This window comes from Mesoplodon mirus (assembly GCF_964341445.2).
Source record: "Mesoplodon mirus genome assembly, chromosome: 6".
Lineage (NCBI taxonomy): Eukaryota > Metazoa > Chordata > Mammalia > Artiodactyla > Ziphiidae > Mesoplodon > Mesoplodon mirus.
Genome location: NC_138982.1, coordinates 12,051,429 through 12,068,865, shown reverse-complemented (window position 1 = coordinate 12,068,865; position 17,437 = coordinate 12,051,429). Strand labels below are relative to the sequence as shown.

The window sequence follows — 17,437 nt, the reverse complement described above, 5'->3', positions numbered from 1 at the left end:
GAACAGATTCGTGATTGCCAGAAGTTGGGGAGCTGAGGGGTTGAAGAAACTGAACTGTTTTTTTTTAAGTGTAAATAAATTGAAAAAAGGAAAAAGAAGCAAAATGGGGTATAGATTATAAAGTGTTTGGCATTGTATGCCTTGACATCTCTTGAAGCATCCATAAGAACAACAGCATTGGTATCTCCTGAGGGAAAGTCAGCTATATGTCTGGGAGAAAGGGCTGGGAAAGAATATCACTTCCTACTTTATCACCCAGTCCAAAAATTAAATTACAAAAAGTGGCTGGAGAAGGAAAAAGCAGTCATGTGTATATACAAATATATTGCTTTAATCTCTAACTTGGCATAGTGAATACTAGAATATTTCTTTTATTTTCTGGGATATACTCCAATAAAATAAGACATTTCTCATATAAAGATGATAGTTTATGACATTTTATAACACAAAGTGAATAATGAAGCTTTATTTTGGAGTCTTGTAGTAATTCCATAGGAGAAGGTATTTATAGTTGTAGATGTCACATCGTCTACATTTAATTTTATGTCCCTGAAATGTCTAATGTGCTGATTTGGTTTTATAGTAATCTTTTATATGGCAACTTCAACTTGTTGGACATTGTGGGGAACTAGCAAGTTGTGGGGGAGGATTCTGAACTGCCAGCAAAGATGCCATAAAACTCTCAAGGCAGGTGAGGGATGGGGTGCTGCTCAGATTAATTGTACTCATTTTATGCTACCTGGGTACAATGGAAAATGCCCTCTTATAATATATATAATTATAATGTGTTCATGGCAATGTGGAGTGGGAGAAGCAAATGTTTCCTTGTACTTGAAGATGATGAATTACAGTTATGACTTTTCATTTGTTTCCTTTCAGCCCCTCCACACTTTGTCAGGTCTGCTTTTAATTTTGCGTCCCACATTGACTTATTTTCATTCCTTTAGATTAAGCAGACTTCTTTAAAAAGATTTTTTTGTTTTCCATTATCAAGAAATAAAGGTCATCTTGGCTCAGGCACCTCGCCCTTGCAGCTTTGTCTCACATGGACCACAAGTGCGTCTCAGGATGTTCTCTGCTCTAGGACAACTGTTTTTGTGTGTGTGTGTGTGTGTGTGTGTGTGTGTGTGTGTGTGTGTGTTTTTCCATTTGTAGGTGAATTAGCAAGAGTATATGATCTTAGCCCCTGCTGTTTCGTTCTGGTAATTTTTTTTGTGATACGCGGGCCTCTCACTGTTGTGGCCTCTCCCGTTGCGGAGCACAGGCTCCGGACGCGCAGGCTCAGTGGCCATGGCTCATGGGCCCAGCCGCTCTGCGGCATGTGGGATCTTCCCGGACCAGGGCAGGAACCCGTGTCCCCTGCATCGGCAGGCGGACTCTCAACCACTGCGCCACCAGGGAAGCTCTGTTCTGGTAATTAACTTTATTACTGATGTCCTTTGTTGATGAGTCTGGGAAATACTTCTAGTGCCTATGCAAAATATGGAATAAAGAGCAGTAGATCAGATTGTAAATCAAACACCATAATTTGTTTGAACAAACCGTACAACCTTGGGACCAAATTTCTGGCAGGCGGGTTATACTCTCAAAGCATTTGGCCAGCAGATGGGTTATGTCATCCCACTCAAAGGAAGTTCTCATTACTGGTACATCTTTCTATTTTGGACGTTGCTGCAACCTTTTTCTTTTTTAAATTAATTTATTTATTTTGGCTGCATTGGGTCTTCACTGCACAGGGGCTTTCTTTAGTTGCCGTGAGCGGGGGCTACTCTTCGTTGTGGTGCACAGGCTTCTCACTGCGGTGGCTTCTCTTGTTGTGGAGCATGGGTTCTAGATGCGTGGGCTTCAGTAGTTGCGACACGCAGGCTCAGTAGCTGTGGCTCGCGGGTTCTAGAGCGCAGGCTCAGTAGTTGTGGCGCACGGGCTTAGTTGCTCCGCGGCATGTGGGATCTTCCCGGACCAGGGCTCGAACCTGTGTCCCCTCCATTGACAGGTGGATTCTTAACCACTGTGCCACCAGGGAAGTCCTGCTGCAACCTTTGAACCCTTGGAATTCAACAGATTGGAGTCAGCTCTGGCTGTGAAGAGGGCAGATCCTTTTTCCTTTGACATTAAAATTACATTCAAGGTATGCATCTCATAACTTTTGAAGGGATCAGTTGTGCTCTCCAAGTCATAAATTCTGGAAAATGGTCCTGTGCTATTTATTTTAATACTTGTAAAGATAGGAAATGCTGCTTTTCCAAGACAGTCCATTCATCCTGGGTGCTTTTAACTGTACTTTGTATTTGCTACGACCTGAATGTTTGTGGCCGCCCAAAATTCGTATATTGAAATCCTAACCCACAAAGGTGATGTTATTAGAAGGTGGGGTCTTTGGCAGATCCTTAAGTCATGAGGGTAGAGTCATCATGAATTGGGTTAGTGCTCTTATAAAAGAGGTTCCGAAGATACCTCATCCCCTTTCACCATGACAAAATTATGAAGGTGCTTATACTATGAAATATTCGATCCCATTTGTGAGAAGGATATTCACTAGAAGGTCTACTTAAAGCTAATATCCAGTGACCAAAGCTTATTCTTATTTGCCCACTATAACAGTTCCCATGGATGAAAGTGTTTCATAAAATAGCCATATTTTTTAGTCAACAGGTTGGTAACTATAATGGTCTGAATGTTTGTGTCTCCCTAAAATTCATATGTTGAAATCCTAACATCTGAAGACAATGAAGTGGAGCCTATAGGAGAGACTTAGGTCATGAGGGCAGAGCCTTCATGAATAGGATCGGTGTTCTTATAAAAGAGACCCCACAGAGTCCCTGGCCCCTTCCACCGGGTGAGGACACAGGGAGAAGGTGCTGGCTCTGAGCCAGGAAAAGAGCCTTCACCAGAACGTGTTCATTCTGGTGCTGTGATCTTGGACATCCGGCCTCCAGAACTGGGAGGAATAAATTTCTGCTGTTTATAAGCTACCACATCTGAGGTATTTTGTTATAGCAGCCTGAACGGAGTAAGACAGTATTGATAGAAAATTTGCCTCCTCTCCATTAATTCTTCCCCTAGCCAATTATCTCTTTGAAAATAAAATAGAGGAAATCCATTTTTTTTTTCTCTTCAAATATGGTGAGGTAGAGAGGTGGTGAATCTTTTTTTTCAGGTAGAAGAATTCTCACTTCCTCAATTATTCGATATGTGAAATGACTGCCAAACCTCTAACCATGCTGGTCAAACTCCATGTTTGTCAAAATTCTCCTTAATGTAGCATGCCAAACGTCCGATAGTTTTTGTACATGAACTGCACAGGTTACAGTGGGATCGTCACCTCTCGTTAAGGTTGTGTTTTTGTCTATTTGTTTGTTTTGGTCAGCAGTTCACACATTGGCTCATTTTTGAGTTTGTATTTGAGTAATGTTTTGTTAAAATGAAATGCTTCTCAATCAGTGGAGGAGCAGGGTATGATTGTCTTATCTACCAAATATTTCCTTTATGGAGTCTATTTGGAGTCTTTCCTGTATGTCTCTAGCCTGGCCTCTGAGCCCAGAATGTAAAACTCAATTAGGCCCATAGTGTCTCTTTCAGATGAAGAAATGCTGCCTGTAGCTAGAAGCATAATGGGTCAGCTATCCCCAAGACAATTTCCAGGTTCAGCAATTCAGTAGGAGGACTCAGGTGATTCAGCATATCGTCATATTGATAGCTATGACTTTTTACATTGAAAAGAATACCAGGCAAAGTCAGCAAAGGGAAAAGGCACATAGGCAAAGTCCAGGGGAACCAGACACAGCTTCCAAGAGTCTTTTTTCAGTGGAGTCACAGAGGATTAGCTGAATTCCTCCAGCAACTAGTTGTGACAACACGTGTGAAATGTTATTTGTTGGGAAAGCTCATTAGAGACTCAGTGGCTAAGGTTTTTATTCGGGGCTAGTCATAGAGGCAACCCCTGTACCAGAATTCTGAACTCCTAGAAGGAAAGCTGGTGTTCAGCATAAATACCTTGTTTGTACAGTTCAGATACAATGAGCTGTTCTTATCTGGGAGTGGTGGCAATCCTCTCCAAATCCAGCTTTCCAGATGCCAGCTGAGGATCAATCCTGCAAACTAAGATTGAAGTCTTAGGCTTGCTATGTTATCTCTTTTCTGTACATTTAAACAGATTTTAATTTTAATTTTAAACAGATTCTAGCCTCTTGACCTTTACCACCAAGTGAGGCCACATGAAACATTGGAAAGAAATGGACTTTGAGGAATACCCGAAGTTCCTCTTCCAGCTTTGCTAGTAACTTGTTGGGTGACTTTGGCTAAGTTAACCTATTTAGCCTTATTTTCTTCATCTATGAGTTGGATGTAATAATGCAAAGTACATAAGGATTTTGTTGGGAACAAATTTTTTTTTTTTTTTTTGCGGTACGCGGGCCTCTCTCTGTTGTGGCCTCTCCCGTGGTGGAGCACAGGCTCCGGACGTGCAGCCTCAGCGGCCATGGCTCACGGGCCCAGCCGCTCCGTGGCATGTGGGATCCTCCCAGACCGGGGCATGAACCCGTGTCCCCTGCATCGGCAGGCAGACTCTCAACCACTGCACCACCAGGGAAGCCCAAACAAATTATTTTATACACCCACACAGATAAAATATAACATCCCTTGTTCCTGAATCCACTCATTTAACAAATATTTATTAAGAATCTACTATATGCTAAACACTTTGATAGGTCCTGGAGGTGTAGTGCTGAGCAAAAAACATCCTGCCTTTCTGGAATTTACAGTCTAGTTGGAGAAACAGACTTTACTCTTGAATAATAATCATGCAAATTAATATGTAATTACAATTTGTCATAAGTGCTCCAGAAGAGAGGTAGAGAATGCAGTGAAAATGTATAATGGGCACTGACATACTTGAGTAGGTCAGGGAAGTTTCCCCCAAGGAAATGGCATATGTGTAAGAATCTCAATGAATTGAACAGGCAGTGGCTGCATCAAGAGATCAGAGGTGACATTAGATAAAGGTTTTGCATAGGTTCTTCTCCTCAGGGTGGGAGGGAGCAGGCATTGTTGGAGAACTGAAAAAAAAAAAAAGAAAAACTGTGCAGTTGGAGCAGAGAGAGCAAAGGGCAGAGAGATAGTGGGTGAGATTAGAGAGGATAAAGGTAGTCAAGGACCACATTAAGGTAAAGTAGCTTGGCCGCTGTGCTAGTAGCAATGGAAAGTCATTTAAGGATGTTTAGCAATGGGGTGACATGACTAGATATATAATTTTTTTGAAAAGATTAAGTCTGCTTTGTAGAGATATGATTGGAGTGGGTATAGTGGGATTTAGGAGGGTATTGTGGAAACGTGGGCTAGTGATGATTGTAATTTGAGTTAGCTTGCTTGGAGATGGAGAGAAATGGAAAGATTTGAGACGGTGTATCTGTAGTTACTTGCTAAATTATTTTAGTGCACAGTTTAAATTGAACTCTTTTTACATAGATTTTTTTCCCGCATTAGAGTTGCCTCCACCCCTCATCTGCGGCAGATAAATTCCAAGACCCCCAGTGGATGCCTGAAACTGTGGATAATACCAAATCCTATATATACTCTGTTTTTTCCTATACATACATATCTATGATAAAGTTTAATTTATAGATCGGGCACAGTAAGAAATGAACAATAACTAATAATAAAATAGACAGTTATAACAGTATACTGTAATGCAAGTTATATGAATGTGGTCTCTCTCAAAATATCTTATTGTATAAAGTTAATGCCTTTTTATCTTAATTAAGCACTTACCATGCACTGTGGCCATGACTTTTACAGTTTGAGGCAAGACAGCAAATCTAGCATGAATTTCTTTTTCTTTCTTCACAGTTTCACAGATAGATTTGTTCCTAGCATAGATCTTAGCAACCTCAGCATATGCTTTCCTTTTCCTTATTAAATCAAGAGCATTCACCTTTTCATTTAAAGGAAGCACTTTACAGCTTTCTTTGGCTTATTTGAATTACCAGCATCACTACTCTTGTGCTTTGGGGCCATTATTAAGTAAAATAAGGGTGACTTGGACACAAGCAGTGTGATACTGTGACAGTGGATCTGATAACTGAGATGGCTACTAAATGACTAATGGACAGCATACACTGGACAGAGGGATGATTCACATCCCAGGCGGTACAGAATGGGATGGCAATTGATTTTACCATGCTACTCAGAATGGTGTGCAATTTAAACAACTTATAAGTTATTTATTTTTGGAATTTTCCATTTAATATTTTCAGACCATGATTGACCCTGTGGGTAACAGAAACCTTGGGTAAGGGGACAGTACTGTACTAGCATCATAAAATCTTGAGAGTTGGAAGAGATATTTGGTTCTTGAATGAATAACTCTGGTAGAGAAAAAGATTGAGTTGCATAACTTGCTGAGATTTGCACATCAACTCCCTTACACATTTATCTGTTGAGTGGAAATAATAAGGTACGGTCATTAGACATATGTATGGACTTAAGTGTATCATCCACTTTACATATATTAACTCATTAATTCTCACAGCAAGCCTATCAGGTGCTATTACACACATAGATGAGAAACAGATGAGACACAGAGTTTAAGTAACTGACCAATTTCAAACAAGTAATAAATGGTAGGTCTGAGATTGGAACCCAAGTAGTTTGTTGTCAGATCCCTATGGCCAACCACAGTGGCAAACTATGACCCTTAGGCCAAATCTGGCCCATGGCTGTTTTTGTACAGCCAACCAGAAAACTAAGGATTTTTATTTTTTTAATTTTAAAAAAGTTTTAAAGAAGAAAGAAAAAAGGAGAATCATGACAGAGATTGTATGTAGACCACAAAGCCTAAAATATTTACTATGTGGCCTTTTACAGTGAAAGTTTGCTGGCCCCTATGCTAACCATTCCTAGGAAAATGCGTTCCTTGAATAGAAAGTTGAGCACCACTGATCCTTACAGATGAAGGACATGTCTTTCATAAAATGAGTTATTGCAGAGTAAAGTATATACTCAGAGCTCCTTCTGTGGTAGAATTATTTTTCTTGATTTTTGCAAATGTAAAATTAAGACTGGGTGTAGGGAAAGTTTCTTGGGAAGTAGGAGAATAATCCCTCTGAGTGAGATCAAAGGCAGCTGGGCTGGCGCTGATTTACTGAATGTGATGCCTGTTATTAAGACAATGAATTTCAGCTGGATTTATGGGCTGATTTTTTTTTTTTTTTTTTTTTTTTTTTTTTTAATTTTTATTTTTAGCATTTTGGAGATGGGATATATTAGCCAAAAAACTTCCTGTTTTAAAGCCATGATTTGTTTTTGGAAAGAAAAATTATATCAGCTCTAAAAATTGATGAATTCTGGTATTGTATCAACAACTATTTGGAGAAAAAAAAAAAAAAAAAGACTAACAATGCCATTTTTCCTCCCCAGAGCTGTAATTTCATTAGTAAGAAAGAACATAGTGGGGTGTTTTTTGTTTTTTTTTTTGCCTTTCTAAATAAAAAAGATTTAGATTTTTGGAGAAATTCTGTTATTCATCTAAATTTTCGTAGAAGGCTAAATATTAAGCCACTTAACAAATATTTATTAAACCTTTCTGTGGTGCTAGGTATTTTGAGGGACTTTGTAAATATGATTACAAAAGGTTTTTTTTTTTTTTTTTGCTATGATGTGATTTTCATTTGATAAATGGTTGTTGTAATAGACCACACTCTATAGATGATTTACATGTTTCTTGCTCATGCAAACTGTATTAACTGTTTTCTAACAGAGTCAGGCAGTGGCTCTAGAGTTTATGTTTGGTCACATTTGGGCTTCCATTTATCTTTTCTTTGACACCATCTTAGACTGGTTTTGGTAGTGGTTGATGGGTAACCATTATTCAAGCCCATTTCTTCAATCATCTCACTTGATCCTTTTGGTTGTTGTGGGTGGATTGGGTAAGGTACTAATTATAGTTGTTTAAATTATAATAATGTCTGGTTAGAAAATTTCTGCTGTCTATTCTATTTTTCCTTTTACTTAGATGATTCAGATTGTTGAAAAGAGTTTTATATTGAATATTTTTCTGATTGGAAGATTAGGGATTGTGCATAAAGTTGAACTCTCTCTTTTTTTAATTGTAGGGATTTCCAAACATATATAAATGGAACCCACTTTTAATAGCATACGTGGGCAGTCTTATTTACTTTTTATCTTCCTCCTCCATTGTCTCGCATCTATCCCTAATAATTTTAAAACAAATCACAAACACTATTTCCTTTCATTGAATAAATACTGTATTATTTGTCTCTAAATTATAAGAACCCTTTAAAAAATACCAATGCCATTAGCATGCTAAAAAATTAACAATAATTCCGTAATATTGACAAATACAAGTTAGTGTTCAGATTTTCCTAATTTTCTCATAAATACCATTTTACAGTTGACTTTTCAGATTAGGACCCAAATAAAAGCCATGATGTATGTTTGGTTGAATTGTCTCTTAATTCTGGTGATATACTATAATAGTTTCCCTTTCCTTTTTTCTCTTTTGCCATTGATTCTGTAGATCAGTTGTCTTCTGTCCTTATATTTCTGATAAATTTGTGGTATAAATTTTAGTGGAATCTAAAGTATGTGTCAAATGTAGGTTAAATTTTTTGACACGCATACTTCGTAGAGGGTGAACAAGTTGGACTGTTGAACTGGTTGGCAAGAACTTATTAGTGGTGCATGTCGGCACTTTCTTCTTTTACTTCCCCCAGTTGAGTAAGATTTATTTCTCATCACAGTCACGATAGTGAATAGCAGGTAAGAAGAAACAAAAGTTTTTGCGTAATGTTATTGAACAGGCCTGCCTTTGACAGAATTACTTATTTATTACTTGGTTTTGCTTTTTTGTAATTAACAACAGTACTGAAGCAACAGGAGTCCTTATTTGGCATAGGCTTGCCAGACACAGACTACATATTTTTAGTTTTGCCTTCTGAGTCATTAGATTCCGTAACATTTCTGTCTGCCCAAGGGTCTGGCCAACATTACTTTTTTTTTTTTTTTTTTAACATCTTTATTGGAGTATAATTGCTTTACAATGCTGTGTTAGTTTGTGCTGTATAACAAAGTGAATCAGCTATATGTATACATATATTCCCATTACTTTTCCTATTAAGGATGATGAAATCCTTGCTGTTAATTTTGTACTGGAAATTATAAGTATAAAAATCCATCCAGGCAAAATCTATAAACTTTTTTTGTGTAGAAAAAGTTAAGAAAGAAAGCTATCTTTAGTCATTTTATTATGCAGAAAAGAGACTTAAAAAGTGTGCCTTTTACTCTTATGAAATAAAATCTTGTATTGCCTATTTCAAAATTTATTGGAAATGATAAATAGGTCAAGTTTCTTAATTGTTAAGCCCTGTTTGAAACTTTACAAATGAAATTTTGTTTTTTAAAGAATAGTTAATTGAAAAAGTACTCTTAAAATATATTTGCTTCAGCCCTGACAGCTTTAGTGAAAATGACTTTTATTTTTCCTTAAATATCTATTTCTCATAATGGTGAAAGTTATGTGAGAAATACATATTTCTAGAAAAATATCTAAGAATGTTAATATTTATTTTCATGAAAATGTTTTCCTTTTTTTTGGTTGACTTGTTTGAATTTCTTTCTTTATGTGTCCTACACTAGTATATTTTGTTTAAAGTATTTTCAAAATTTGATGATTACCTTGGGTCATATGAAATTGTTTTTAATTGATTCCTATAATACATTAATGCTATATATTTCATTTTCAATGATTGTCTACTATTTAAGGGATACTTAACACTGTCTGACTTTTTTCTTATTGATAACAATCAAGTGAGAGTCAAATGATATAACTCAGTGCCTAGAATGTTAAAAAGATGTTAATTTTGTTTTCTTAGTCCTTTGGTCCTCCTATATCCTAAGGTTAAAAAAAAATGCCCTGGCTGCTAACCGTTGGCATTTTCTGATGCACTTGTTTCTTTTATGCATTTTTCCAACATGTCTTTTCCTGATAAGCATTTTCCTTAATAGTTTCTATAGGTATTTTGAAATGACTCCTTAAATCTATCTACTTCTGCTAAGAAGAGGTGTTTTGTTAGATTGAAAACAATAATTGATTATAAAATGGTGACTCAAAGCTGTATGTACCAGGGCAGTGCTGATTTTAGTTCCTTTTATTTTTTAAAGAAAAAACAAAGCACTGAAGGTGGTGTAAATGTGGATTTTATAGACTTCCCATATACAAAAATTCATTGATAGGAGGAAAAAATTAAGATTCTCTTTCTAAATATTTGTTCCCAATTCATCATAATTTATTTTAAAACATTCGGATCAGTCTCACGATTGGATCTCTTTTTTTTGTACATGTGCTTTGAGGAATATAATGTGCTTCTGGACTCACTGATGTGTGTTATAAATCAGTGACGATTTATAGGTGACAGTGAACCTTGTTGATTAGATAACAGGAGAGTTTGTCTTTACAGATAAAAACTGTGTGCATTTTATGGAAGTGTTTCTCTTAGTGTTGAAATCCTCTGTTGAGGGCATGCTTTACCTTAAAAATAAATGCACTTTTTTACCATTAAAATAATTCATTATTTAGCAGTCTGTTGTTTGGCAGTAATATAACCAATTTTAATTGCCTAGTTTTTCAACAGCTCTTTGTTTAGCCTCATGTAGATGAATAAACCAGAACATTCCCATAGGTTTAATGAGGTCTCTAATCACTGCAGTGATCTGTAAAGTGTGAGGAGTTAGCCTCTTGGTAAACTGTCTTATGTTATTCCCTCTGTCTTTGCAGATAAATTATTAGTCATAACTGTAGCAACAAAAGAAAGTGATGGATTCCATCGATTTATGCAGTCAGCCAAATACTTCAATTATACTGTGAAGGTATGGTATATCTTTTAATTCATGGAGATGTTAGAATTTGTGCCTGAAGTACAGTTTTCATAACAACAACAATAACAACCACAATATGATCTGCAATCCCTGGAAGGATGATGAAATGTCAGTTTACCTATACTTGATTTTTTTTTTTTTTTTTTTGCGGTACGCAGGCCTCTCACTGTTGTGGCCTCTCCCGCTGCGGAGCACAGGCTCCGGACGTGCAGGCTCAGCGGCCATGGCTCACGGGCCCAGCCGCTCCGCGGCATATGGGATCCTCCCGGACCGGGGCACGAACCCGTGTCCCCTGCATCGGCAGGCGGACTCTCAACCACTGCGCCACCAGGGAAGCCCTACTTGATTGTTTTAAAGATACGTTTTGGCCTTATTAATACTCTGCCACTCAGACAATAGTTTCTTAATATTTGCTAGTGCTTTGTGTAAACATGTTCTATAAAACAACAGAAAAATATATTTATATTTATATTTCTTCAGGGGGGTATGTCGTACAGGTACGACATAACTAAGATTTGACAGTAATTTTTTTTAACTTACTTTGAAGAATTTTTCTCTGTAATGAGTTTGTCTACCCTGAGAACTGGAAACATTACTGTGAAGGAGATACCTTTTCTGTTCCAGTATTGAGAGGTGCTTTTCCTGTTTTTTTATTTGTTTGTTTCAGAGGAATTTAGTAACATTATAAAAGTATAAAAGGGTTTTAGAAGGCTTATCTCCAGGGAAATAGCTCACCGATAAATGATCAGAGGAAAGCTGGGGTATTTGGTTGGACTAGTAAACTGAGATGTGAAAGGCCTGCCTTTAAAAAAAAACAACAAAAAAACCTTATTTATATTCTAATAGAAATTAGGCTATGTCATCCAGGTCTTTTCCACATGCAGAGGAGAATAGGGAAATATCCCAGGTAGGAAAACAAATAAACTTAGTTCATTTACAAAACAAAACAGCAAAACCAAAAAAAAAGGGAGAGAAAAATTGCTTTTTTGCCTAGGGAAAAACTGAGCTACTTCAGAATGTAATGCACAAAAAAGGTAATATTTGCTACGTAGCCACTGGAAGACTAGGTACAGATGTTAATACAGAATAACTATTAAAGAGGCTAACTTTGCTAGAAAAGAGATGTAGATGTTTAATGTAGGATAAATGAGGAATACGTTAGAGAAGTTTGTTAGAAGGGAAATATTGTAGTATGCATTGATGGGGGCAGTATGAAAGAAAAATCAGGGTAAAATAATGCTGAAATCCAATGAGGGGCATCTCAAGGGGAGAGTGTGGAATATATTTTACATGTGAGGCACTGTGTTAGGACCTTCATATATAGTATGCTGTTGATTCGTTGTATAAACCATGTAAGGTAGGTATTACTTTACTTATTAGTGAGGAAAACTTGCTCCAGGGTACGCATCTGTAAGGCGTCAAATGTTGGACCTCAGCCCCGTTTGACTGACTCTGGAGTTGTTTTTTTTTTTTTTTTTTTTTGTGGTACGCGGGCCTCTCACTGTTGTGGCCTCACCCGTTGCGGAGCACAGGCTCCGGACGCGCAGGCTCAGTGGCCATGGCTCACGGGCCCAGCCGCTCCGCGGCATGTGGGATCTTCCCGGACCGGGGCACAAACCCGTGTCCCCCGCATCGGCAGGCGGACTCTCAACCACTGCGCCACCAGGGAAGCCCTCTGGAGTTTTTGATCCTCCTGCTGTCTTTCCATTGTGAAATGAAGTGGTTCTCAAAGTGTGGACCCAGACCCACCAGCATCAGCATCATCTGGGAAATAGGAATGAGGATTCTTAGGCGCAACCTCACTTACTGAATCGCATACTCTGGGAGAAGGGACCAGCAGTCTGTGTTTTAACGAACCCTCCACGTGATTCTGATGCATACCAAAGTTTGACACACGGATGCTGTGGAAAGAAAACAGAGACTAGAGCTTAATCAACACACTGCTGCACAGAGTAGGCGCTTAGATGCACTTAGGCCCGGTATGGCTGCAATATTGGAGAAGTCCAGAAGGGTTGTAAAACAGAAGTGTAACAAATCTTAGGGCCAGAGGAGGTCACTTAGGGCAAAACCAAATAATTCTATTAGACTCGCCCCGGTATGAATCCAGATGCCCGCCACAGTTTAACATTTATCCCTTCAGTATAAGTAGTGATGAAGTGCTCACTAGAGATTTGAGGCTGGGAACCCCACGAGCTCTTGTATTTGGCTCAATGTTAAGTAAATATGGAACTAATAATAATTATTTTCTAAATTAATTTGATCTTTTTCTTTTGTATTTATTCTTAATTTCATTCCCCCTGAATTTCACACATCTTTTAGTAGATCCTTATTTTGGGAACTTCAGACTTTGTTTTAGTGAAACTAAGGTACAAGGCGTGTGTGTGTGTGTGTGTGTGTGTGGTGGAAGGGGGCATAGACCTGCTTTCTGCTCCCTCCCAGCCAGGTGAGTCAGCAGGCATATGATTCAGGTGGCAGCTGCTGAGGCTAAGCAGAGAATGCCTGCAGGCTTAGCTCTGAGTAATTGTGCTTAGGCGATTTCTTGTATTGATAAATTATTAAACTTTTGAGGGTAACCTAAACTTAAGATTTTTAAGGTAAAGAAGGTGACGTTTGACTTGATGCCCTCTGTGTTTCCCTGGACAACCCATTTGGTTTCAGCAGGAAAATCGCTTAAGGGCACCAGCCAGGAATCACTGAGCTTCCAGGGCTCCCAACGTTCATCAGACAGATTTCCAGCCAGATTGAAAAGTGTTACAGAAAATTTCTTCATTTTCTTTTTCATTTCAGTCTGAATAGAGAGAAATAGGATGTGAGAAATACTTTCTGGGGCTTCCCCCACCAACCCCCAGCTTCCTTGGATTAGACTCCACTTTTGAAATGGTAGAATTAGGAATGGCATCTACAGGGTAAATAATATTGAAGAATTATGACCTAACCTAGGCATCACATTTTTTTCTGTTTAGCATCATGATTTAATGTAACATTTAAAGAGTGATACTGTGTTATACTGTACAAGTTGCTGGTGACTTCCAGTTTTTATAATACTATCATGATCTGAGTTTTGCCCAGGGATGAAATGTTGATTTCATTTATAGGTCCTTGGTCAAGGAAAGGAGTGGAGAGGTGGTGATGGAATTAATACTATTGGAGGGGGCCAAAAAGTGAGATTGATGAAAGAAGTCATGGAACATTATGCCAGTCAAGAGGATCTGGTTGTCTTGTTTACTGAATGGTAAGAGAAAGAACCTGTGGCTTTCTAAGTCTGTATTAAATTATTTTAAAAGAGCTGAAATTCATATTCGTAGCTTATATATTAAATTATTTTACTCACATGGGATCATTGTTTTAAAAAGGAGATTTTACTCACAATTATAAAACCGTGGTCTGACGTAGTTACATAATATGATCAAATTTGATGAGTTACCATAAACACCAATGGAAAAACAGGGCATGAGCTAAAATTTTTGTGAAATTCATGTTTTAATCCTCACTTGAGATGGAATAAAGATCATATTGACTTTTTCTATTGAGAGAGCAACTCAATGGATTCTGGTTGTCTGGGAGAAAATACATGTAAGTTATAAGTGAGAAATAAAAAAGCCTATGTTTGGGCTTCCCTGGTGGCGCAGTGGTTGAGAGTCCGCCTGCCGATGCAGGGGACACGGGTTCGTGCCCCGGTCTGGGAGGATCCCACATGCCGTGGAGCGGCTGGGCCCGTGAGCCATGGCCGCTGAGCGGGCGCGTCTGGAACCTGAGCTCCGCAGCGGGAGAGGCCACAACAGTGAGAGGCCCGCATACCACACACACAAAAAAAGCCTATGTTTAATAATAAAGAAAAACCGTTCTCATCTGTAAATATCTTTTCGTCTACTAAATTTGGAGTGTTCACTGTGTTTCCATCTTCTTCTCACATGTTTTTAATAATGTCAAGTTGTCATGAACCATTATTGGTTGCCATCTTCTTTCTTCCGTTTTCTCTACATTCTTTTTTTTTAAAAACTTTTTTTTTTGGCCATGCGGAGTGTGAGATCTTATTTGCCTGACCAGGGATTGAACCCACGTCCCCTGCATTGGAAGCGTGGAGTCTTAACCACTGGACCTCCAGGGAAGTCCCCCTACATTCCTTTTTATTTTTATTTTTTGGTCATTGGTCATCATTTTAAATCCCTTTGCATTTTGCTCTTTAACTTAGGAAAGTTATTTTATATCTGTCCCTCAATTTGAAAATCCAAAACCACAGATTATTACAGATGAAAATAAGAACAATGCTTTTATGCAAATGTTAAATAAAGGCAGAAATTTTGAAATGAAATGGACATACCGAAGTCCTGGTGCCATCAACACTTACAGGTTTTGAAAGGGTCCATATACTTGCATCTTGAGAATTTCTCTACTGTCTCCTGGGAAAAAAAAAGTTCTGCTTATAGTTATTTATTCTTGCAACATGAGATGTGGTATAGATGGTGTTAGCTTGTGTACTGAGAATTTTTCTACAGAATCTATTATTATATATTTTTTTACCCTTAGAAAAAAGAGCAGGGAGTTGATAATAAACGGTTTAGATTAAATATTGAGTATGTTTGGGTTAAAATTACCATGGATTTTAAACAACCATTTTGGTCAGCTTGAACTTGCCACACCTATGTTTTGACTTTGACTTTGAGGCAAATTCTCCTTGTAGAAGTTACCACATATGAGCCAGTAATAGTTTTGGATTCCCAAACCTCTTTCTGCATTTTAGGAAGAACTCGTTTTCCTCTCCCTTTACTCTCCTATCAGACTGCCCCTCCCCGCTATCCCCCACCTAAGATTTAGGCTTGGAAAAACTGGTTTAATAAGGGGCCAATTTGTTTCTAATAAGAAAAGGGGGGCTTCCCTGGTGGCACAGTGGTTGAGAGTCCGCCTGCCGATGCAGGGGACACAGGTTCGTGCCCCGGTCCGGGAAGATCCCACATGCCACAGAGCGGCTAGGCCCGTGAGCCATGGCCGCTGAGCCTGTGCTCCGCAACAGGAGAGGCCACAACAGTGAGAGGCCCGCGTACCGCAAAAAAAAAAAAAAAAGAAAAGGGACACTGTGAGATATCTGAAGACTGCTTGAGGTTGCATTTTTTATTTAGATGATACTCTAAGATCCAGTGTGACAGAAAAGACAACAATAAAATTTTAATGGAAGGTCCAGTGTGTGCCAGGCACTGTTAGTATTTGGGATTTATCAGTGAACCAAAGATTAAATTTCTTGACAACTCCCTCTGTAAGAACAGCCAGCTAACTGAAAACATGCAGGCCCAACTCAGCCAAGCCCTTGTCTAGGAAGAAGCATTAACATTTTCTCTGTCATCCCCACCTGCCATATCTGTCCTCCTGGAGAAACCAAGGGATAATGAATAAGTAACCAAGATAAAGAAGGATGGACAACTAGTGCCACTTTAGAGCTCTTTCCTCTTCTTTTTTTTTTTTTTTTTTTAAACAACACCCTTTTAAAAAAGTACTGTGTACAAGTGATCAATACAGTAGAAATTGTGGGTAATCCAAGGTCTAGGAGAAATGAATTAGACTGTAAATTATTTGAAATAGGAAAACCATTTTGCAACAGTATTGCTAATCTCCTAATTAAGCTTACCTGTGGTTAAGGCTACAGTTCAGAATTTATTGTAATTTTAATAAATCAAACAAATTCCTACTTCTTATATGATTTTTTTAAAGGACAGTTTAACTGTACTAATTAGTTTTATGGAAGCATAGGTTACTACTATATGAAAAAAATACCAAGATTTATGTACTTAATAGTTTAAATAGTATTTTTTTTTAAAAAGAACAGCTTTGTTGAGGTAGAATTTATATACTGTGACACTTATTTTAAGTGAAAAATTCAATAATTTTTATTAAATTTACAGAGTCATGCAGTTATCTTCACTATTCAATTTTAGAACATTTCCAATAACCCACAGTGATTCCTTGTGCTCATTTAGAAAGGCTTTTGTGAATTAATTTGGAAGCAATCTTATAACATCGTTTCCATGGGAATATGTATTCTAAACTGACTTTTGGATGAACCTTTAAAATTAGAGACTGGGTGTTTATAAATATACTTTGTAAGTTATGATTTATCATGTTTATTTCAGATAAAAATAAATATTTTTCAAGGGTTTGGGTTCTACTTAAAACAAAATGAAAACTGAAGCTCTCCATATGAGAAAGTACCACAGACATTTTTTCAAGTTATTTCGTAATGCGGTGTGTGTGTGTGTGTGCACGTGCGCGTGCATGTGTGTTTTATTGCAATTAAAAAAGTTTGTAAAATTGACATTCTCCTTTTGATTAGAACAACCACCAGTAAATATAATGGATTTAATGACTTTAATGGACAAAGCGTGATGAGTTCTTTTGAAATAGGCTCATAAAGATTTTGGGGACAAATATTGTAACATGATAGCTGAAGATTCCCTATGGATTAAAATTATAATGATTTTATAATTCACCTTGGTCAAGGTAGCTGAACATTTTGAATTTATAATAAGGTACTTTGCATTACTTTTAGAATTACCTA

At 37.8% G+C, this 17,437-nt stretch overlaps 1 protein-coding gene across 3 annotated transcripts in view; it reads left to right on the top strand.

Annotated features, from left to right (window-relative positions):
- Nucleotides 1–17,437, top strand: part of PLOD2 (procollagen-lysine,2-oxoglutarate 5-dioxygenase 2) — a 107,728-nt gene that overhangs the window by 31,401 nt on the left and 58,890 nt on the right. For all 3 annotated transcript variants that reach the window (XM_082624197.1, XM_082624196.1, XM_082624195.1), the window contains exons 2-3: nucleotides 10,790–10,881; nucleotides 13,986–14,122. In XM_082624197.1, the coding sequence (XP_082480323.1) occupies nucleotides 10,790–10,881; nucleotides 13,986–14,122 (229 nt within the window). The remainder of the gene's footprint in view (nucleotides 1–10,789; nucleotides 10,882–13,985; nucleotides 14,123–17,437) is intronic.